This window comes from Monodelphis domestica, chromosome 5, assembly GCF_027887165.1.
Source record: "Monodelphis domestica isolate mMonDom1 chromosome 5, mMonDom1.pri, whole genome shotgun sequence".
Lineage (NCBI taxonomy): Eukaryota > Metazoa > Chordata > Mammalia > Didelphimorphia > Didelphidae > Monodelphis > Monodelphis domestica.
In genome coordinates this window covers 100,695,418-100,718,269 of record NC_077231.1, presented here as the reverse complement: position 1 = coordinate 100,718,269, position 22,852 = coordinate 100,695,418, and the positions used below count along the sequence as shown (strand labels likewise).

General features: G+C 48.2%; 1 protein-coding gene and 1 pseudogene across 2 annotated transcripts in view; one reads left to right on the top strand and one right to left on the bottom strand.

Annotated features, from left to right (window-relative positions):
- SH3BP1 (SH3 domain binding protein 1) overlaps positions 1–12,379 on the bottom strand; it is a 32,371-nt gene extending 19,992 nt beyond the window's left edge. The window contains exons 1-5 of one of the 2 annotated variants that reach the window (XM_056798902.1): positions 8,802–12,358; positions 6,262–6,304; positions 5,479–5,583; positions 2,710–2,786; positions 2,379–2,490 (exon numbers count right to left, since the gene is read on the bottom strand). In XM_056798902.1, coding sequence (XP_056654880.1) covers positions 2,379–2,490; positions 2,710–2,786; positions 5,479–5,583; positions 6,262–6,304; positions 8,802–8,863 — 399 coding nt within the window. In that variant the 5' untranslated portion in view covers positions 8,864–12,358. Of the gene's footprint in view, positions 1–2,378; positions 2,491–2,709; positions 2,787–5,478; positions 5,584–6,261; positions 6,305–8,801 lie in introns of both variants that reach the window. The other variant, XM_056798903.1, reaches the window with a different exon arrangement.
- LOC100025654 (AP-1 complex subunit sigma-3-like) lies at positions 12,173–12,636 on the top strand (annotated as a pseudogene).
- Positions 12,637–22,852: the final 10,216 nt, after the last annotated feature.

Sequence of the window (22,852 nt, the reverse complement as noted above, 5' to 3'; positions counted from 1 at the left end):
TTGTGTTCTTAGGTTTGTTTTTGTTCAGTCATTTGGTCGTGTCTACTTCTTTAGATGGATCATTGTGTCTCTGGGGGATTCTTGGCAAAGATATTGGAATGATTTGCCATTTCCTTTTCCAGGGGAGGTCAGTTAAGTGACTTGCCCAGAATCATACAGCTAGGACCCTGAGGTCAGATTTGAACTCAAGTCTTCCTGACTCCAGGCCTAGTACTCTATCCACTGAGCCACCTAGTGACTTTCTGTTCTTAGGATTAGAGAACATTAAGTTGTAAAATTTCAATTGTTTCTGGTTCTTCCTTGTTTGCAAGTCTGTTCCTCTGATCTACTTCTCTAGTTTTTAACCAGGATCAAATTGTTTTTATGTAGTTTCTCTCTCATTTTATTGCTGTTACTAATGTTTCTAGAAATATGTTAAATAATAGTAGAGAAAAAAGGCATCCTTGCTTTATACTTGTATATGTACAGGTAAAATTTCAAGTATTTTCCCATGACCCATAAGGAGAGCTTTTGGTTTTAGATGCCCAGTTTTACGTATAATTAAAATGTCCCTTCTCTACCTGTAGGGTTGCTTTTTTAAGCACTGACTTTATCAGAAGCTTTTTCAGCATCTATTTATACAATCATGTGGTTTGGGGGTTTTGGTTTTTAATAGGCTTAACGTAAATGTACTGTCAGTCTCATTTAACATGCTTGTTGTTTTTACTAAACTGTTCATTTTCCTTTCTTGTTTATTCTTTGATACAAGAAATGACTTCCTGGGTCGGGAAGGAGAAAAGATACTAAAAAAATGAAGGCAATTAGTTAACTAATTAATTATAAAATTAATGCAAGCGGGATAAGATAAAACAATGACTGGGAAGAAAAATCTTTGCATCAGATTTCTCCAACAAAGACCTGAGACTGGAGATGTATAGTGAATTAACAGAAATGCGTAAGACCGAGAACAATTCTCCAGGGGATAAAGTGTCAAGGGATCTGGGCAAACACTTACCAAAAGAAGAATCTCAGACCCACAACACCTACATAGTCGTTAATAATAGGAGAAATACAAATCAAAAAACCCTGAGGTGTCTCCTCACAGCCATCCAATGCCTAACGATGGCAAACAATGTTGGAGATGGCGTGGGGAAATGAGCACATGAATGAATTGTTGGTAGAAATGTGAATTAGTCTAGCCATCCTGAAAAACCATTTGGGATTCTATAAAGAAAGTAACTAACATGCTACTTTGATCCAGAGATTATATATTGTTTGTCCATGAAGAAGTCCAAAAAAGGCCCCACATATGCCAGAATACTTATAGCAGAACTTTTTGTGCAGCAAAGAATTAGAAGCAAAGTAGAATCCTACCATTTAGAGAAAGAACAAACGAATTATGACACTGAAACGTAATGCAATATTATTGCAAGAATGGATGAAACATGACGGCTGCAGAGAGGCCTGGGAAGATTTATATGAACTGATACAAAGCATAGTCATCAGAACCAGGAAAACATATAAGAATGACCACGATGTTGCAAGTGGAAAGAATATCAAAACAATTGAAGCAGAAGGTCTGAAAGTATACAACCAAGTATGGCCCCCAAAGAGGAGCTATGAGAATGCACCTCCCTTTCTTCTTTGCAGAGGTAGGGGATGACAAATGTGGGACATGATACATAATGTTGCACTTAGTTGATACATTAGTTAGTTTTTTGCTAAAACTGTTGTTTTCCTCTTTTTTTTCCTTTGCTAATTGGCTCATATTTTTAGAGCTGGAGGGACCTTGGAAGTCATCACATTCAACCTTTCCATTTTACAGATGAGGAACCTGAGGCTCCAGAGAGATGAAGTAATTTGCTCAGGTTGGCTCTCTGGGATAGAGAAGAGACATAGTGGGAAGCGGAGGCAATGGAAAAACAAAAGACATCAATAAAGCACTTTAATAATGAAAGCACTAATAAAGACATTTAAAAGCACTGTTTAAATGAATTATTGTAATAGTCATTATTAATTCAGGTGTTGTACTTAGCAAAGAATTTGTCATCCAAGGGCCAAAACCCCGGGGAAGAGCCTTCTAGTACTTGGCTAGGCAAATGCTCAGATGACAGTTTGGTCCCTTCTCTAAGTCCTTCCAGGTTGTTAGAACCTGTCTTGCCTCAGACATTTCCTGGCTATGTGACCCTGGGTAAGTCTTTTACCCTGTTTGCCTCAGTTTCCTCATCTGTATAATGACCTGGAGAAGGAAATGGAAAACAACTCCAGTATCTTTGCCAAGAAAATCCCAAATGGGGTCGCAAAGTGTCACTTACCATTATAATGCATGTAAAACCTTTAGCTTAAAAAAACCTGACTGTTTCATTGGCTGTTAAGATGATGAGGAGGACAGTGATTACCTCACTCAGCCGGTTGAGGGGCTGGAGGACATCCCTCTCCAGGGCCATCTCAAATTCCGCCAAGACCCGAGCTAGCTGACTCTGGATGGAACAGCTAATCTCCAGTGCCTTCCTGTGGGGACCAAGAGACCCCAGTCAGACCAAGACAACTACCCTCCTCTCGGGCATCCCCCTCCCACCCTGGCCCTGGTCCTCTGCCCCACCAGGGTGGGAAAAACAAGTCAACCCCAGCCCTAGTCTCCATCTCCACATCTGCACCCCAGCCTGTGCAGGGAGGAAGTACCTCCAGCTTCAGGAATTCGAGGAGCTGATCCCTCCCCAGCTCACTCACCCCATGCTAGAATCAGGATCCATCTCTTTGATGCTCTCAGCCATCGTGTGAGACAGAGCCATGAGTGGCAATTTCTTCTGCAAAGAAAAAAGGGAGAGGTGAGAGATTGTGCTCTGGCCCCTTCTGAGGGCTGAGCACTTCAAGGGTCCATCGATCCACAACTGGGAGGGACTCCAGAAGCCAACCGTCCAACTCTCCTCATTTTACAAGTGAGGAAAACTGAGGCCCAAGGAAGCAGACTGACTTGTCCAAGGTCATATGGATGTTGAGTATACGAGTAGGAATTTGAACCCAAATCCTTTGGGGTCAATGCTCTTTCCACTGTACCTGCCTCCCGAGACAGAAGGGTCTAGTACAAGGCCCTGCCCTCCTAGAAGTGCCCCTCTAGGTAGAGAACAGGATATAAGTGAAAAAGACACCAAAACACATATGCTAGAAGTGCATCTACTTAGCATTGAATAATCTCCTTTTCTTTTTCCAGTGCTGCCTGCTTTTCAAAGCAATTCGGTAGCCTTCCATCCTCTGCTACACCTTGGAGGGAGCCAGAAAGAGAAGTGAAGGCCAAGTCCATGGCAGGTCAGGACAGGCTGGGATCGTTTAGCCTCAGAAGAAAAGTCTAGGGCCAGGTCAAGGGACGGATATGACAGCTCTTTTCAAGGAGCTGAAGGGTGGTCACAGGAAGAGGGCTTAGGCTTCTTCTGCTCAGCCCCGAGAGCAGGGCCAAGAGCAAGGGGGAAGGCCAGTTGCTGGGAAAGTCTGATTTGGGCTCCATATAAGGAAAAAAAAATCCCCAGCAATTAGAGCTGACCAAAGTAGAATTAGCTGCCTCAGGGGGGCAGTGAGTTATTCTCCATCCCTCTGGTCATCAGGCAGAGGCTGAGTGGCCCACTGTAGGGGATCGTGGAGTAGATGACTCCTAAAGTCCCTTCCAGCTATGATACTATTATTATAATCCCCATTTTGCAGGTAAAAAGCCTGAGGATCAGAGAGGCCAAGTAGTTTGCCTGAGTGTCCAGCGACAGTGTCAGAGCTGGGACTGATAACCAGATCTCCTGATTTTTCTAGGCTTTTTCTATCAGATCAGCATATAAAAAGGATGCTGGCAGGGCATACTGGGTGAGAGGCATGCTGGGATGACCTGGGCAAGACTAGATGGGAAACCTTCAGCCATCTTTTATTTAGGCAAACCAAGAGCAGAAATGATCTTGAAAACATTTTGTAACATCTTGTAAACATGTGGGGTTTGGGTTTATTTGTTTGCTTCTTGGCTTTTCACTTTCTGTCCAGGTGCAGCCCAGTGTCTGGTCCAGAGTGGGTGCTTCATAAACACTTGGTAACATGACATGACCGGTCTCTCCTCTCTCCAATCCATTGACCAGACGGCAGCCTGACTGATTTTCCTAAAGCCCAGGACTCACCCTGTCATTCTGCTCAAGAGAAAGCCTGCAGTGGCCCCCTCTTGCCTTCACGATGAGCCCCCGCATTTGACTTTTCTACCCCTGCTCAATCTGCTTCTGGTCTACTTTTCAGATCTAGTACATAAGTTCTCACCTCTACTCACTCTACTTTCCAGCCAAACTGCCTTTCTTGCTGAGCCTCAGCTTCCATCTCCCCCCTTTGCACCTATGCTCAGGCTGGGCTGCACACCTGAAGTGCCCTCTCCTCTTACCTCCACCTCCAGGAACCCAGGGCTTCCCCCAAAGCTCAGCTGGGGCAAGACCTCCAAAAGGAAGTCTTTGGGGATCTCAGATTCCTTTTTGTATCTACTCTGGGGATACTTTGTATTGATTTTTCTTTTCTTTTTAAAATCCTTCCTTCTGTTTCGGAATCAATACTAAGTATCAGTTCCAAGACAGAAGAGCAATAAGGACTAGGCAAATAGGGTTAAGTGGCTTGTCCGAGCTCACCCAGCGAGTCAATGTTTGAGGTCAAATTTGAACCTGGAACCGCCTGTCTCCAGGCCTGGTGCGCTATCCACTTAGCTACCTAGCCGTACCCATACTGACTTTTCTGTGTGCCACGGAACATGGGCATTGGATCTGATCGTCCGAGCAGGGTCTGGGAAGGACAGTCCCCTCCTTTTATAGACAAGGAAACTGAGACCTGAGGAGTAAAAAAGCTCCCTGTGAGCTAGGCTGCTTCTTGCCTCTATAACCCAGCGCTGTACAGCACCTGACACTTAAGTGGGACAGGGCCATGAGCAACAGTTTCTTCTGCACTGAAGAAGAGTCTGGTCCCTTCCACAGATCTATCCTAGGCACTTATCCTGGGCTGGGAGGGACTCCACAGGCCAACTCGTCCAACCCCTATTATTTTACAGTTGAGGAAACTGAGGCCCAGGAAAGGAGACTTTGTCTTATATCAAATAGATGCTAAGTGTAACTTGTTGAATATTATTGAAGAAACCCAATGAAGTGTGATAGAGCAGGGGAAGACAAGGGACTCAGAGTTCTTACTCTAGAACCAAAAAGTAGTAGGGGGGTGTAGGGGGACAAACAAGGAAAGGTCATAGGTTCTGATGTTAGAGAACTGAGTTCTAATTCTGCCTCTGACACATCCTACCTGATGACCTTGAGCAAGTCACCACCTCCTTGGGCCTCAGTTTCTTCATCTGTAAAATGAAGGGGTTGAACTCCAAGGTCTCTTGTAGTTCTAGACCTAACATCCTATGACCTCCCTCTATCCCAGTTTGTGCTACCCATCAGCTCTGGGACCATCTCTTGCCCTCATTCTAGCCCCAACCAAATAATGGGTCCCATGGGCACTCACCACACGCTTTTCCATGTCTGTTCCACTCTGGCCCTGCAAGCAGGCCTGCAGCCTCTTGTGGACATTGTGAGCAGCCCGCTTGGCTGGCTCCAGTCTCTGTTCTACCTGAGGGGTCAGAGAAGAGCTCAGGGGCTGGGGGCTGGGGGCTTTGCTGGTAAGTAAGCTCCTGGAGCACTGGCTATTATCTCCTTTTGTATCCCCAGGGCTTAACCCAGTGCCTGGTGCATAGTAGGCATTTAATAAAATTTTTTAAATTAAAAAAATGTTAAAAAACCAACCAACTAACCAACTTATCCTTACCTTCTGTCTGAGAAATAATACTCTGTATTGATTCCAAAACAAAAAGCAGTAAGGGCCAGGCAATGGGGGTTAAGTGCCCAGGGCACCCAGCTAGGAAGTGTCTGAGGCCAGATTGGAACCCAAAACTCCCTGTCTCTAGGCCTGGCTCTCAACCTACTGAACCCACCTAACTGCCCCCTTAATAAATGTTCATTGATTGACTGGTTTCCCCTCCCCTCCTCATCCCTAAAGAGTCTCCTGCCACATCCTCAATACTTGGCCACATCTTGGCACCTCCTTCAGGGCCATTGCCCTTTCCTCCCTCCCCTCTGACCCACTCCAGGGACCCCATTTTCCCATGTTCCTTCACAGGGAAATCCAGTCAAGAGTGTTCTGATGAGTCATCGCACCCACTGGGCTACCTCTCTCCTTTCTTCCTCCCTCCACCTTCCCAACTCCTGTACAGGCCTGCCTCCCATCACTCCGCTGGGTCTACATCCATACCTGGAGCAGGTCCTCGCTCAGGAACTCTGCAGTGTCTTGGGCACTGTGGGGGACAGAGAGAGTGCTTGAGTGGGGAGGCTCTACTCAACTGACTTTCCTGCCTCCTGAGAACCCCTGATAGGCAGTGTGGTATAGGGAGTTCAAGAGTCAGGAAGAACTAGATTCAGGTCTTGGCTTGCACTAGCTGTGTGACCCAGGGCAAGTCACTGGCCATCTCTGTGCCTTAGTTGGCCTGGTTAGCCTCTGAGGCCCTTGAAACTCCAATTTTATGCTTCTCTGCCAAGCCTGGAGGGTGGCATGGGGGGCACTTCAGGGTAACTGAGCAGAGAATGAAGACAGCAGGCGCTGGAGCTGGTGTGTCCTTCTAGGAAGGATCATCTCCTGGCCAGATCCAGCTACTGGTTACTGTCTCTCACCCGTTCCTCCCCACACCCCTCTAGCCAGAGCACATTCCAGAGCAATTGGGAATCCCAAAGCAGGCTGCTTCCTTCTCCACCCAGAGCTGCACCTGGGAACATGGGGCAGGGCAGCAGGAAGAGCTTCTCTGAGGCCCCAGACAAGCCTGGAAGGGCTGCCACAGCAGGGAGCAGCTGGAGTGGAATCCTGAGGGGGAGGGAGCTATTAGAGGGAGGGGATGGGGGGAAGAAGCCAGGGTCATGGGGCTTCCTTTGGGGGCATAAGAAAGTCAGCATGCTAACAGTGAAAAGTAGGAGCACTGAATCTGTCACCAGGGAGTTGGGGTTTGAATGTTGTCTCTGTGCTCTTGGACAATCTGCCTCCGACTCAATTGTCCAATCTGTAAAATGGCTTCTCTGGTTCTTTCTAGCTCTCTATGCCCCCAGATTTTTTTTTTAACCTGTACCTTCTGTCTTAGAATCAATGCTGTGTCTTGGTTCCAAGGCACAAGATGGTAAGGACTTACCCATGCTCACACAGCTAGGAAGTATCTGAGTCCAAATTTGAACTCAGGACCTCCTATCTCTAGCCCTGGTTCTCAATCCAATGATCCATCTAGCTGCTCCTACTTCTATAATCTTAAGTCATTTCTTCTTTCAGGCCTCAATTCTCCCTCTGTAAAATGAGCGGCATTGAACTAGATGGCCTTTAGAATCTCTTCCAGCTATGATCCTAAGTCACTTCCCTTCTAAGTCTCAGTTTCCCCCTCCATAGAAAAAAAGAGGGACTTAACCTAGCTAAACTCTAAGCTCCCTCTCAGCTCAAAATTTGGATTCTTTTCCTCTTTTCTCCTCACTTCACCCCCACCACCCCCAGCTTCTCCAACAGAGCCTATAATGCAGAATTCTAGAATGCCAGATGCCTGGAACCCCCTGATCTGAAGGATGAGGAAACTAAGGTCCAGAGTGAAGTGGCTTAGCAGGATTCCAACCCCGGTGTTCTGATTCCCAGTCCAGCATTTTGGTTCTCCAACATGAGAGGGAACTCTAGGTCCCATGAGGGAATGGGGAGGGGGGACAGGGAGGAGATGGCGCGGGAGGCAAGGAAGGCCAGGCCAGGCCATCTGGTTTTGGTTTTGGGAAGGCAGATGTTTAGACACTCAGGCTTGGGAATAGGGCTGGCTTTTTACCTGACCCTGGGAAAAGCAAAGCAGAATTCCGAGAAGGGCTGAAATCCCGAGGGGGCGGGGACAGGGAGAGCCAGACAAGCAAAGCCAGGACGGGACAGGCAGGCCATTCTCTCCTGGGAGCCTGGGTCAGGCCAGACCCTCCTCCCCTGGGCTCTCTGAGCCTCTCAGGGTCCCGGGAGGGTCCTGGAGTTTGAGTTCGTTGCCCGGTGCAGACTGGGTAGCGGGGCCAGGGTCCCAGGCATCGACCCTCCCCTCCAGCAGTCCAGGGCTAGCCCCTCCCCAGCCTCTACAGAAGCTATCCCCGGAGGGGGCTGGGAGTGCTCTGCAGGGAGCAGTTCCTAATTTCCTGAGTTCCACCCTAAACGAGGGGAGGGGAGAGAAGGGGAGAGGATCGAACTAGGTGATGTCGCCTCCGGGCTCCAAGCTAGGACATTTGGGTTCTAAGTCCCTCTGGCGTTCGGGAGCCTCTCTTCGGAGGGTACTTCCAACTCTGCTGCCCCACATTCTAGGGCTCCTGGCTCAGAAGTTTCCCTTGCCAAGGCCCCCTGAGCTTGGACCTGACGGCCTCAGGTTCTAAGGCTCCCTCCCAAGCTGGGCTGCTCTGGCATTCTCCATTCCTAGCCCCTCCTCTTCCAGCCAGACTACCCCAGACCCCCTTCCCCAACGGCTTAGGGGGATGGGCAGAGGCCTTCGGACTCCTCCCCGGAGAGAGCTGGGGTGCAGTGGCGGCGGCGGCGGCCTCACCTCACAAGACTTCCCTTCCCAGGAGGCCCTCTTCAGAGGGGAGGAGGACGGAAGGGGACGGTGAAAGAGAAAGCAAAGCAAAGGCAGGTTTGGGCTTGGGGGTGCTGGCTGGCACTGTGGCACTGGAGCCTCGGCCCGAACTCTGCGCCCCCAACACACACAGACAGATAGACAGACACACACACCCCCCCCCAGCCCGGGCTGCGCTCACCGTCCCGAGCAGCCAGTTTGGGACAGCTGCAGCCGCATGCGATTTAGCTGCCTCTTCATCATCTTGGAGGGCTGGAGCGGGCGGCCGGCCGGTTAGAGACTGCTCATGGGAGGCTGCCTGGCCAGTCCGACGGGCAGATAAACTGGACGGCCAGCCCGAGGCAAGGAGGAAGGCAGTCTCTTCTTCCTGGCCCAACCTCTCTCGGTCTCTCGGTCTCTCTCTCTCTCTCCCTCCCCTCCTCCTTCTCCTCCTCCTCTTCCTCCTCCCCTTGGCCCGGCCTCTCCTCTCCCTCTCTCCTCCCCCAGTGCAGGTCACCACCCTCCTCTGCTAACTAACTGCACCCCAGCCCTTAGGTCTGGCCGGGGGTCCTTTCGTCAGTCCATGCGTGCTCCTGGCTGGCTGGTTGCTCCTGCCCCTCGGGCTGCTTGCACCTTTGAGTGCCCCTAGCTGCTCCTGTCCCCACCTGCCGGTGACATAAAAAACTCCCGGGCTCCACCTGAAAGCGGGGAATGAGGGGACAAGCCTGCACCGGGCCGGGCCTGCTTCTGACCCGGCTCTGGCTCCCCCACCCTCATCCACTCCCTCAGAACAGGGCTTGTTCAGGCGGCTCCTGCGACCTGCAGGGAATGCTCATGACAGAGGGAGGTCTTGGGTTTGACAGACTTGCTGTGTGACCTTGGAGAAGTCTTTGCACTTGCCGCCTCAGTTTCCTCATCTGTAAAAATGAAGGGAGTCCTAGACAGTCACTAAGTTCCCTTCCAGTTCAAATTCAATGGCCAGACTCTCCGTCCAGAATGGGATGGGCTCTAGCCTACTGTTCTCTCCTGGATGGGGCATCCCTGGCTTCTTACACAGCCAACTCTGCAGGTCTAACCTCCACCCTCCCCCTGCCCTTTTCCCCATTTCTTTGTGTTTTTCGGTATTTCCTTCTCCTCATGCCAACTCCAATTAGACTGGAAGCCCTGGGGGCAGCCTAGTAAGGGGAGGGAACCAGCTTGGCTTGGACGGGGAAGTGGAGAGGAGGATCATGGAGGCAGCGATGAGGTAGATGGAAGGGTCCCATCCAATTCAGCTGCCTCCTTTGGCCGCGAGAGGCAAGAGGTTCTGCATGCAGTGACTGGGTTCAGGTGCTGGGAATACAAAAGGCAAAAGACAGAAAGAGGAAGAGGAAGGAGCCGAGCTTCATCCCTCACATTGTTGGTATCAGAGGTGAGATTCAGCCATGCTCTCCTCTCCTTGGACTCTCTGCCCTGGCCCTGACTATTTAGGCTCCATAAAAAAACTGCAGCTCTGGGGCCCTGCACAGAGACAGCTCAATTGGAGTCCCAGGTCCTGGATTCCAATTCTACTCCTGACACTTTTTGCTTGTGTGACTTCAGTTTCCTCCTCTGTTGAACAAAAGGGTGGGATTTGATGATCTCTAAGCTTCCTTTCAGTTCTAGATTTATGTTCCTCTGCGGCTCAGTTTCTTCATCTATATGATGGGGAGAATTATTCTTGAACTATCTCCCCTATTCAGGAGACTCACATGTAAACAGCTTTGAGAGCTAAAATGTACCAAAGTAAGTACTACAGAAATGGCAGCTATGATAATGAGTTTAGTGCTAAAAGAACCTTAAAAAGAAGAAAGAGGATAGGACCAGGAGACCAGTCACTTGATCCTGACCAAGTCCTTTCCCTTTTCTGGGTCTTAGTTTCATTATCTGTCAAATGGGCATACCCTGCCTGGACCTTACTGTGAGAAGTTCTGAAATAGGTACTGGTTATGAGAGAACTTGAGGAACTAGACCTCCCCTTTCTCAAGATGCAGACACCCCCTCCTCCCATCTCCTGCTGGGACTGCCAATGGCACTGCTGAAGGGGCTGGGAAGGGAGCCACTGCTGGTTGGGTAGGGGAGGGTGCACCAAGCCCCAGGAAGAGGAAGTGGGCCTCAGCCAGCCTCAGTAATACACCACTGACCCCAGGGGACTTCCCACCAGGGAGGGAAGTGGGAGCTCAACTCCTCTCCCTCCCCTCAGTCCTCATCTAGACTCTCCCCTTCATTCACCTCCTCCAGTTCTGGCTAACGTTCCTTCCTCTTTGGGGCTTCATTAATTTTGGAGAGGACAGGGAACACATCAGAGCTGGAGGCTCATTTTACAGATGAGGAAACTAAAGTCTGAAGGGGAGAAGAGTCTTGTCCACAGTCACCCAGTGGTTAAGAGGCAGAGGCAGAATTCAAACCCAGGGCCTCTGAACTAAAATCCAGAGATAGTGGGGGCAATTCGATGCTTAGTGTGACCCTTGGCAGGTCACTTAACCCCCATTGCCCAGTCCTTATCATTCTTTTGTCTTAGAACCATTACATAGAACTAATTCTAAGAAGGAAGGTAAAGGCTTAAAAAAACCTCAATCCAATCCTATCAGTTTATAGATGGGGAAACTGAGGTCTGGAGAAATGAAGTGATGGCCCTTAGCCCCTCACCCCAGGGCACACAGTGAATTAGGAGAAATTCTGGGACATGAACCTGAGTCCCCTGACTCCAGGGCTCTTACCAGGATGACACTGGACACTGGCCTGAGCTGCCCAGTGGGGCCTCTGTTGGTGGTGCTAAAGTCGAGAGCATGATGGTGGAGTGTGATCCTGGACTCCTGACTCCCCCCACCCTCCTCTCCTCCCTTTTGTCCTCAGGAAGTAATCCTTTGTTCCCCAATCTGAGGAAGGACCACCCCATCCTCTGTTTAAAGCTCAGAGGGCTAGGAGGCCCTAGAGAGGGAGATAATAGTAGAAGTAGAAGAGGAAGAGAAAGAGACAGAAGATAAAAGTAGAAAGGCTTAAGCCCTTGCTCTTATTACAATTCTTTGACCTGGTCAAGATCTTGGTCCCATTTCCTTCTCTGCAAAATGAGGAGGTTGCTTCTAATCTGGCCTTGGCCACTTCCTAGCTGTGTGACCCTAGGCAAGTCACTTAACCCCAATTTTCTATTCTTTGCCACTCCTCTGTCTTAGAATTGATACTAAGACAAAAAAGTAAGGCTTTTTTTCTTTTTTAATGAGGGGGAAGCTAAATGATTTAGCAGATTGAAAGTCAGACTTTAGTCTGGCCTCAGACCCTTACCAATTGTGTGACCCTGGGCAAGTCACTGAACCTCCATTGCCTAGACCTTACTACTCTTCTGCCTTAGGACCAGTACTGAGTATTACTTCTAAGATGGAAGAGAAGCTTTGCAAAAGAAGAAAAGAGGGGGAAGGCTTCACCTGTCACCTCTGTAGCCCGTGGCACACACCACGGCCCAGTGTGGGCCTCAGTTAGCCCGTGGCTACAGAGGAGGGGAGGCAGCAGGTCCCATTCCTCATGAGGTGGTGGGCAGCAGCTTCAGCCCTTGCCAACATGATCCATTTTATATTGCTGTTCAGTCGACAAGGGAAATTAAGATTGCAGAAGTGGCATACCACACGACCTGATAAAGAGAGAAAAAAAGATCGTCGGAGAAATTGTACAGATGATTCTGTCTCGTGCTCAAAAGACGAGCAGTCTTGTTGACTGGAAGGAGCTCAAACCTGTTTAGAAAAGATATGCTAGCTTATATTTTTGCTGTGCAGTAGAAAATCAAGACAATGAACTATTGCCACTAGAGACTGTACATCATTATGTGGAATTACTAGACAAGTGTTTTGGAAATGTCTGAGCTGGATAGTATATTTAATTTCGAAAAGGCATATTTTATCCTTGATGAGTTAATCATGGGTGGAGAAATCCTGGAAACCTCAAAGAAGTCAGCTGTCAAGGCTATTGAAGGCTCTGATGTGTTACAGGAGACAGTGGAAGGATACGCAAGCAAACCTGCATTTTAGCTGAAAAACCTACTTGACAACCCACTGATGCTGCATGGCGTAAATCTGCAAGCCTTCAGCTGGATGTGGCTCTTTTCCGATGTGCCAGAGTCTCGTGCCAAAATAACTTCAGTGCATGGTGTGCAGAACTTCTTGGATGCTTAACGACTTGAAACCTGGAGTATGTTTGTAACAGATGCACATCTATATTGTTGTCTCTACATGGATTCCTTTGACTAGCATTTGAACGCACCATCATTCAGTAGACCGCATAGTTGTTTGTACACTGATTTTACCAGCAAAGAAATAATTTTTAAATATTTTTGAGAAATAACCTATGCTATATATATATTTTATACCCTTATCTTCCATCTTGGAATCAATATTGTGTATTGGTTCCAAGGCAGAAGAGTGATAAGGGCTAGGCAATGAGGGTTAAGTGACTTGTCCAGGGTCACACAGCTGGGAAGTGTCTGAGGCTAGATTTGAACCCAGGACCTCCCATCTCTGGGCCTGGCTCTCAATCCACTGAGCTACCCAGCTGCCCCCTTCTATGCTATATTTTTGCTAGCATTCATAAAGAACACGTCAGCAACTATTCTGTACAAAAATATTACAAACGTATGTCTGCCTTGGACTAAAATAATACTTTTTCCCAACTACATAGTTTGTTTTTTGCTATGAATTCATAGAAATAATGTAAATGTATCAATTAGACAACTGCAGGTCTCTACTACGGGTATGTATCTATGCATATTTGCGCGCATTCACCACACGGTAAGACTTCTACAGACCTTCAGCCCCTGCGGGTAGGCTTGACTTTGGGGTAATAACAGCGATGACACAAACACAACCACCCATCACTGAAGACCCAAACGAACACCAGCCACAGCAGCGGCCGCCGCAGGATGAAGTGTTCTCGTGGGATTCTGGCAGTCAGAAAGGCAAATAGACCAAAGGGGCCCAGGCTGTGCTTGCACAAAAGCCCTGAACTTCAGAGTGAGGAGGGGGTTCGGCCAGTGCCACCTGCTCCAGCCTCCGCCTCCTCCAATGAACTGGGGACGGACTTGTTGATGTCGTGTCATTGCGGAACTCCGTTGGAGTGGCTGTCTGGGACCTCCCCGAGAGGCTTCCCTGGCGCACACACCCTCGGGGGCTCCCATCCGTCCTCGCTGGTGACTACAGTGCCAAGTGGCTGCCCCCAGCACCCGCTACGCCTATGGAGATGAGACGAGGAAAGGCTCCGGGGGTAAACGTTTTCTGATTCTCCGGCTCCATTTTCCAACATCTCGGGATCTCTCGGCATGTTCATTGGCATCAAGCTCTTTCCTTCGCACCTAGATGGTGCTCGTCTGGAGGCCTCCGGAGGGTCACTTGGAGATGATCCAAGTGATGGAGGTTCAGTCGTGGCCAGTTTTGCTGGGAGATGAGTCGGCCCACTATGTGGCTGTCTTGAGGCAGTTCTGGATTGAATAACTAACTTCTAAAGGAATTTACTAACACTAAAACCTTTTTGGGTCAGCCTTAGTAGCCATGTGCACCAGTTGAGTACACACATTCCTGATGCATAGAGAGAAAGCATGACAAATGAACACCATTTAGAGCACTAGAAGTGCCTGCTGATTCTTACGTGTTTCCGAGATTTTGCTTGTTCTGATCACTCAGTGTTCTTGGAGTAGTCGCTGTCCAGTTTTGACAGTTTAAAAAAACATTCTGGGGGTGGGGGCAGCTGGGTAGCTCAGTGGATAGAGAGTCAGGCCCAGAGATGGGAAGTCCTGGGTTCAAATCTGACCTCAAACACTTCTTAGCTGTGTGACCCTGGGCAAGTCACTTGACCCCCATTGCCTAGCCCTGACCACTCTTCTGCCTTGGAACCAATACTCAGTATTGACTCCAAGACAGAAGGTGAGGGTTAAAAAAAAAAGCAACCACCATTCTCCAGGGCTTTACTAGCTAAAGAAAATAAAGATGAAATTTTTCAAAAGAAGAAGCAAAGAGGAGGTCGGACTAGATACCCTCTGAAGTGCCATCTGTCTTCTCATCTTAGGATTCTGTGAGTGGGTAAGCCACACTTTCACCTCAGTTGGCCTCAGTTTCCCCATCTGTAAAACAAGAGGGTGGGAATCCGTTGCCTCCAAGATTCCTTCTCCTCCAAAATCAGGATCATTTGGTCCAACGCCTTTATCTTATAATGAGGAAATGGAGGCCCACAGAGATGAAGTATTTCCCCCCAAGTTGCCCAGTAAATAAGGAGAGCAGAGTATTGAACCCTGGTCCTCCAAGCCCAGATCTTTTCCCAGCAGAAGTCCAGGATCCCCAGTGGGGAGGCAAAAGAGGCTGATTAGAGGGCTGTCACAGCCCAAGTACTTCCTGCCAATGATCTCCAAGGGGTGTGAAAACCTGAGCCAGAGGCCAAGAGGAACTCCTGGCAGAAGATCAAAAGCTCAGTCCCAGGCCAGGCAGAGAGCCCAGGAGAGAGGCTGAGTGGGGTTCCCCTCCCCCACTGAACCGAGGCGGGTGGAAGCCAAGAGTAGAGGAAGAGAGGGCGGGCAGCCCTTTAGCTTCCCCACAAGGCTTAGCTCTAAATGTTATAAACCCATACCTCTGGGCCCAGGGTTTGGGTGAGAGGCAGATTTGGAGACAGAGGTCCTGGGTTTGAATCCTGAATTTGTTCCTTTCCTGCCTATGGGATCTTTTCTTAGCTCTGGGCTTCAACGTTTTCATCCGTAAAATGGAGGGGTTGGATTAATAAAGGAATTCCCATTTATCTGGGTACCAGAGCCTGCTGGCCGGCAGTCTGATGAAGCCAATGGACCCATCTCAAAATGATGTTTTCGTTTGTAGGATTTTTATTTTAAAATAAAAAAATAAAACCCTTCCCTTCCATCTCAGAATCAATGCTGTATATTGGTTCCAAGGCAGAAGAGTGGTAAGGGCTAGGCAATGGGGGCCAAGTGACTTGCCCAGGGTCACACAGGTGGGACGTGTCTGAGGTCAGATTTGAACCCAGGACCTCCCATCTCTAGGCCTGGCTCTCTATCCACTGAGCTACCCAGCTGCCCTCAAATGATGTTTTTAAATGAATGAAATAAAATACAGTCATCCCTTCCATATCAGTGGAGTTAGGGGTGCCAGCTTCCTTGACCTGGAAAATCTGTGTAACCGTTTTTTGCCCTCCCTTTCCACCAGAGGAGAAATCTACATGCTTTCTCTTTCCTTTCTGGGGTGCTGACAGCCTCTTAGGTGCATTTGTAAGTTACTAAACACTTTAAGACATTTCCACATTTCTAGCCTTTGTGTGCCATCAACAGAAGGGGCTTCCGCGTCCATTCTTTCTGCCAACGGTAACTCTTCCCTTATTTTCACTTTCAAGGAGAACTTGTGTAAATCTCAGAGAAGATGTTGGTATCACACGATACTCTCATATATTTCGGGCTTTCTAAACCTTTTCTGTGTCTTCTGCTGGCCTTTGCAGGTTGTCTGCGGCTCTCCCCAGATTCCCATTTAATTTCTTATGCCACCCACCCTGAAAACGACATCAGATTATAGGGGAAAACCACTCTACTGTGATAGCTGTCCCCAAACAGGTTTCAGGTTCACAAGCTCCAGACCAAGAGCCCTGGGCTGGATAAGCTCTGCAGACCCTTCTGGGCTCACTCCAAACACCTTTGATTTGGGGGGCCAGGGAAGGGTTTTGTCCCTACAAAAGGAGCCCTCGGTGACTGGAAATGGCTTTCGAGAACTCTCATTTTACAGATGGGGAAACTGAGGCCAATAGAGGTGAAAGTGTGGCTTACCCACTCTCATGGAGCCCTGAGATGAGAAACCAGATGGCGCCTCAGAAAGTCCAACCTCCTCTTTCTTTTAATTATTTTCTTATTTTTCTTTTTAAAAGTCTTACCTTCCATGTTAGAATGAATACTCAGTACTGGCTTGAAGGCAGAAAAGTGGTCAGGGGATTTAGAATTGTGAGACTCCCTTAAGATGGCGAGTCCTTAAGTCAAGATTCCATGATCAAGTCCCTCCCTTTGCAGATGGGGAATCTGAAGCAGGAAGAGAGGTAGAGTCAGGCCCCACAGTCCATCATCTCCTGGGAGCTGGCAGTCTTTCCAATTTAATAGAAATTCTTTGAATTCTTTTTTTTTTTAACCCTCAGCTTAGGTCTTGGAATCAATCCTGTGTATTGGCTCCAAGGCAGACGAGTGGTAAGGGCTAGGCAATGAGGGTTAAGTGACTTGCCCAGGGTCACCCAGCTGGGAAGTGTCTGAGACTAGATTTGAACCCAAGACTTCTTGTCTCTGGGTCTAGTTTTCTATCCACTGTGCTACCTAGCTGTTCCTCAGACTGTTTCTACTATATAAAAGCTCTCCTGGCCAAATGGCTGTATAGTAGGTTCACTATTTTTTTAAACCGTTACCTTTTGTCTTAGAATCAATCCTGTATTGGCTCCAAGGCAGAAGAGCAGTCAGGGCTAGGCAAGGAGGCTAAGTGGCTTGCCTGGGCTAGAGAAATTCTTTGAGTCCTAGAATGGTTTCATTTCTTGTCCTTGCATTCCCCAGCACATAGTAGGTACTGTAGAATGCATGCATAACAGCCCCTGAGAACCCAGGGTCATCGCCACACCATGACATGGCCTCCAGGGTACTTTGGGCAGCCAACATTCAGCTGTGAATTCCTGCTTCAGTGTGGACAGGCCCCTCACACTGGAGAATGGGGAATCCAAAATTCCTGGGTTCTAGCCCTTCTCTGTCATCTCCCAAATCATGTCACATGACCCGAGAGGAGCAGTGCATGCCAGCAGAACAAAGCTCTTGGACAGCATTCATCTTTGTATCCCTGGGCCTGGCATGTGCACAATCCAAGCCCACTGGACCTGGAGTCGAGTCTCCGCGCCCTGCCACTTCTGAACTGGACGCGATGTGGGGCAAACTCGTATTTCCGCAGCCCCTGAAGATTTACAAAGTCCTTTTTCAGATGACAAAACTGAAGCTCAGAGGAGTTGTTACAACCGCAGGGTCACACAGTTCCTGAGTGGCAGAACCAAGACTGGGCCAGGCTGTCTTGACCTTTCTGAGACGTGAGGTGGGAGGGCCAGGGTGAGTGACCCCACGCGTCCTTCCAGATGAGCCCTAGGTCAGAGTATTCTAGGTCTAGCTCTAGAAGGGTCTCTTTGGCTATCTAGTCCAGCCCCTTCACATTACACGACGAGACAGGCTTAGAGATAAGTGACTTGCCCTGGGAATATGTGGGAAATAAGGCCAGAATTGAACAGCAGGCCCTCTGCTAACAAATCATGGCGCCTCATCACAAAACTCATGCCTCAATTTCCCCATTTAGAAAATGCTGGGGAGTGTCTTTGGTTCTTCCCACAGTAGTGAGAGTCTAAGTCTCCTGATGTATCCCAATGTTATCTTTGCTGAACACTGTTTCCCACTGTTCCTCTTGAGTCTCCATTAGACTGACATCCCCCTGAGGGCAGTCAGGATACTGTTTCAAGTCCCAGAGCTTCCTTGATGAAGCAATGCTGGGCCCACTTGGCTTCTGGTTCTCCTTCCTAATGCTCTCTTTCATATTCTTTGTCTTCTCTAAACCTCAGTTTACCCATCTGTAAAAAAATCTCCATATCTTCTGAGAGAACCTCCAGGCACTAAATTCTTTGACCCTAAAAGCATCCTGCCTTCACCTCTGCCCCCACCAACCAGACAGGACTAGCAGTCAATCACAATACCCTAAATACACATTAATTTTCACAAGTCTTCGGAAGGTTTAGTGGCAGGAGGTTTCTCATCAGACGGTGACTCCCACCATCCCTTTCTTTAACACCCCCCCCCCCAACACATACTACTTTAGGGAGGCCTGAGCAGTGGGGAATGATGACCAAGACAAGAGCCCACTTCCCTCCCAAGGTCTCAGAGGGGCTAAGTGGCAGAGGCTGGATTTGAACTCTGAGCTCCTAGCTTGATCTCCTTCACAGGAATTATGCAAAGAGATCCCCTTGTGATTATTGTCATTATGTGTTCTGGCTACTGCCCCCTGGGGTAGTTGCTCAGAGTCTATTGGCTGGATGGGGATTAATTGAGGTCCACAGTGCCTGAAAGGTGAGAAAAATCCTGATGCCCTGACGCCATCCTGGCCCCCAGCTCCAGCTCCAGCTCTCCAGGCTCTGGGATCTGCAGACACACTCAGAACTTCCCTTCTTCTTCTCCCCTGAATCTTAAAAGGTGAGAGGATGAGAGAAAGGCTATGTGGACACGAGACCTGGAATTAGGTGATCTGGGTTCAAATTCGACTTTTCTGGCTGGTCACTTTCCAATTCCTGAATCTGTAAAATATGGAGACAATGTTGTCCTTATCCCCAGAAACTCTGGCTGTGCCTTGGGATATAGCCTGATGGGCGTCCAGCCTCTCAGGGAAGTTGAACTTTGAAGGAATCCAGGGGTTGCCAAAGGTGGAGATTAGAAAGGGAGGGCATTCCAGGCATCAGGGACAGCCTGTGCAAAGGCATGGACAGGGAAGATGTAAGCTTTGAAATGAGGGTTGACAGAGGGGCATTGATTCCAGGCTTGGGAGGCACAGCCTGTATAAAATCTCAGAGGCATAACCTTAGATTTGAGGAAAGGGCCTGGTTTATCTCTTCCTTTGTATCTACTATGCCTAGAACATGGAGTAGGTAAGTAAATGCTTTTGGGGGCAGCTGGATGGCTCAGTGGATAAAGAGCCAGGCTTAGGGACAGGGTTCAAATCTAACTACAGGCTTCTTAGCTGTGAGACCCTGGGCAAGTCACTTAATTCCTATTGCCCAGACCTTACTGCTTTCTACCTTGGAACTGATATTGATTCTGAGATAGAAAGTAAGGGATTTAAACATATAAATAAATTATTGTTAATTGATTAAGGGATAGCAATTAGGCCTGGGGCAAGTGGGAGTGGGAAGAATGGGAGAGGAGTTCATTGCTGTGAGACCTGGTACAAGTCATTTAACTTTCCTGGGTCTCAGTCTCCCCCTCCCTGTCAAATGGTGAATTCAGCCTAACAGGGGCTTCTCTCAGGAGGTTAGCCAATAGGGAGATGAACGTTTCTGGGACCTTACTGAGTTCTGAAGATCCCTTAAAGTTGGGTCTCCAGAGGAACAGGGGTGGTGCTGGTCCAGAAGTGTTTTGTAAACCCTGGAAGCCTAGATAAATAGGAGCTAAGATTATGATTAGGCCTTGATGACAAGGGCCTGGGTGTGCTCCCAACCTGGGCAGGTCAAGTCACTTAGTATCAGACTCTGGAAGGATGACTCAGTTTCCCATCACCAGGCATCTGGGAACACCTTTTGTTTGTATCTTGTTTTTAAAGCTCACCGAGCACTCCAGAGTCATGAGTTGGCAGCAGTGACTCCTGAGTTCCAATTGCATGTGGGGAAACTGAGGCACTGCCATGATTTCATAGCACAAACAGCTACGGATAGGGCAGGGCCTAAGGTATTATGTCAGTGGTAGGATTACACAAGCAGGTTTTACTGAATGCCATAAATACACCCCTGAAAAGCTGGATAGAAATGGAATCTTCTTCTGAATGGGCCAGGGCTATAGAAGTCTCTTAAGGGGTCCCTTTCCTGAAGTAGAGAATCCTTTAAGTGAATGTTCACTTTCTCTCAGAACCTTTCCTCTGGCCAGTGCTTCTCCTCAAATAGATGCCACCCTCTTGGTACGATTGTACTCAGGGCCAGAACACCAGGGTTGCTGAAATCCCATCCCTTGCCTCACTTTACATTTCTGAGCTACCCCACATTCTTCTTCCCGTATATCTTTTCCTTTTTTTTTTTAATTTTAAAGTCTTGAGTGATGCCAACTTGTCTTGAAAGAAGAGCTGAGGAAATGTGCTTCCCTCCCTTCTTTGCAGACATGTGTAAACCTCAAAATTCCTTAGACTTATAATTGTTGAAACACATGGGGGCCTATGGATGTGTCAAATTCATGGTCAGTTTTACCAAATGGTTCCTTTTCCTTTCTTTTTTTAGTGTTTGTTACAAGAGATAGCTTGCCTGATCAGCTGAAGGAAAGGGAGGCATTCAGAAATAAAGGTGTAAAAGCAAATGATATAAATTAAAATGTACAAAAAGGTTTTTTGGTTGCTTTTTGTTTGTATATCATATTCATTTTATTTTTTTGTAAACCCTTGCCTTCTTAGAAACAATGCTTAGAATCGGTTCCAAAGCAGAAGAGGAGTGAAGGCTAGGCAATGGGGGTTAAGTAACTCGTCTAGGTTCACACAGCTAGGAAGTGTCTGAGACTACTCAAGAGAACCCAGGGCTTCCTGTCTCCAGGCCTATCTCTTTAGCCACTAAGCCACCTAAATACCCCATGAGAATGTGTTTTTGAAAAACTCTCCCCTTTCTCTGTCAACTCGAAACCTGGAGACCCAAATTCTGCCCCAGTTCCCTTGAGAATTCATCCCAAGGGAAGTTTCAGACTTAACCATTTCAGATTGAATAGACCTTAAGGTACTTAATGGTTCTAGTTGGCTGGAACTAGCAGACCTAAGCAAATGCCAAGTATCCTTTTGCTTAGTAGTTTCTCCCATGGTATCAACCTCCTCTCCCAGGTAGCCCTGTCTTTGGCTGGACCCTTCTCTTTTGTATCCATTGTAAAGCATCAGCCTCTCCCTGATAAGCCTTTCTGGTGAATTTCTCATTTCCTTGTAACCATGGTGACATCAATCAATCATATTTTCCTGTCCCCTAGTTCCCCAAGTTCAATTGTTCCTTGGAGAAAGCACCTAGCCTGGTGTCTTCTCCCAGGGATATGTTCCCAGTCCCCAGGGTATAGGCCCTGCGTGGTTCTTGGTGCTGAGCTCTGTGTAGCGGCTGAATATTGGACCTATCCCTCTCCTGACTTAAAGATTTGGTCTTTCTGACTACTTTAGTAGTTCTGTGTTTTTTCCAAGTTCCTCATTTCTCTAGCCTATTACTCAATTTCTTGGGTCTTCTCTGTGCTCTTTAAAATGCCTAGGTGACCTGGGGCCAGAGACTTTCCTCCTCTGTACTTCGGATTTCTCAAATGAGTAAAACCTGTGAAAATGCTTCCTAACTTCTGGGAATAGCAGCAGCTATGAACGATGATGAAAATAAGTGACATCTGGGGAAAGCCAAATTAACTTAAAAATCACCTGAGACAACTATGTAACCCTATATGGCAGGGATAGTGAACCTTTTAAAGACAGTGCCAGGTTTTGCCCCCACCAGAGACTGAGTGTCACATTCCACCCCTTTACCCCGGGCAGGGGAAGGAGGAAGTGCTCCAAATGAGCTGCTGAGCAGAGGGACAGGTGATAAGAGGAGCATGTGGAAAGGGGGAGTGGCCCAAGAGCTCAGCTCCCCTCCAGGTCTTCCACCTGTGAGCTGCCTACCTTACCCCCTATGCACTCCTATTGGGATGCTGGGCAGCAGGGGAGGGGATGTGAAAAAATGTCATCAGGCACAGTGGAGAGGGAAAGGGGAGCTGCCCTACTCGAGTCCCTCTGCCTTTCTAGTAACGGACTCTGGAGGGTGAAGAGGGTGGCATGTGTGCCCAGAGAGCTTTGTGCTTTCTTTGGCACCTGTCACAGGCTCACCATCACTGATGTATGGTATGCAAATCAAATGTGAATCCCAACTGTGGCTCCAATACTGTCTAGCAGTGATTAACATATGACGTACATGCCAAGAGTCCTATCTGTAGGCATGCTGTTACTAGAATGCCAGAGGATTCAGGGCAGAGCCATTTCTCTTCCCCTTTCCACAAGCCTGAGGACATTCCTCACTTTACCTGCCCCTCTGCCCAGCAGCCAATGGGGGTGCTTTCTCCCTCGCCTGGGTTAATTCCAGACACCCCCTCCTCCTCCAGATGGAGGGGGTGGGCACAGCAATTGGTCTGGGGGTGAGGCCCGGAACTCCATCTCTAAAAGATTCACCATTACTGGTCGATAGCTAGGAGGGGCCTTAGAACAGATGCCAGATACTTGTTGGCATGCATCTTGGGTGCCCTTGTAGCTTAGATCTCTTGGTGTGTTTTCCATAGAAGACCCAAGTTACACAATGAACTAGGAGGTATGGAGGACATTACATTGACTAACTGCAATCTTTTATCCTCCTTCCCCAAGGTTGAGTCTTGTATAAATCTGGCTTGGTCAGAAGACTTCCTTCAGAAAGGTGTTTCCTATGCACGTGATGACCATATAATGCTCCTGGTACAGTGCAACCATAGAAAAGAAC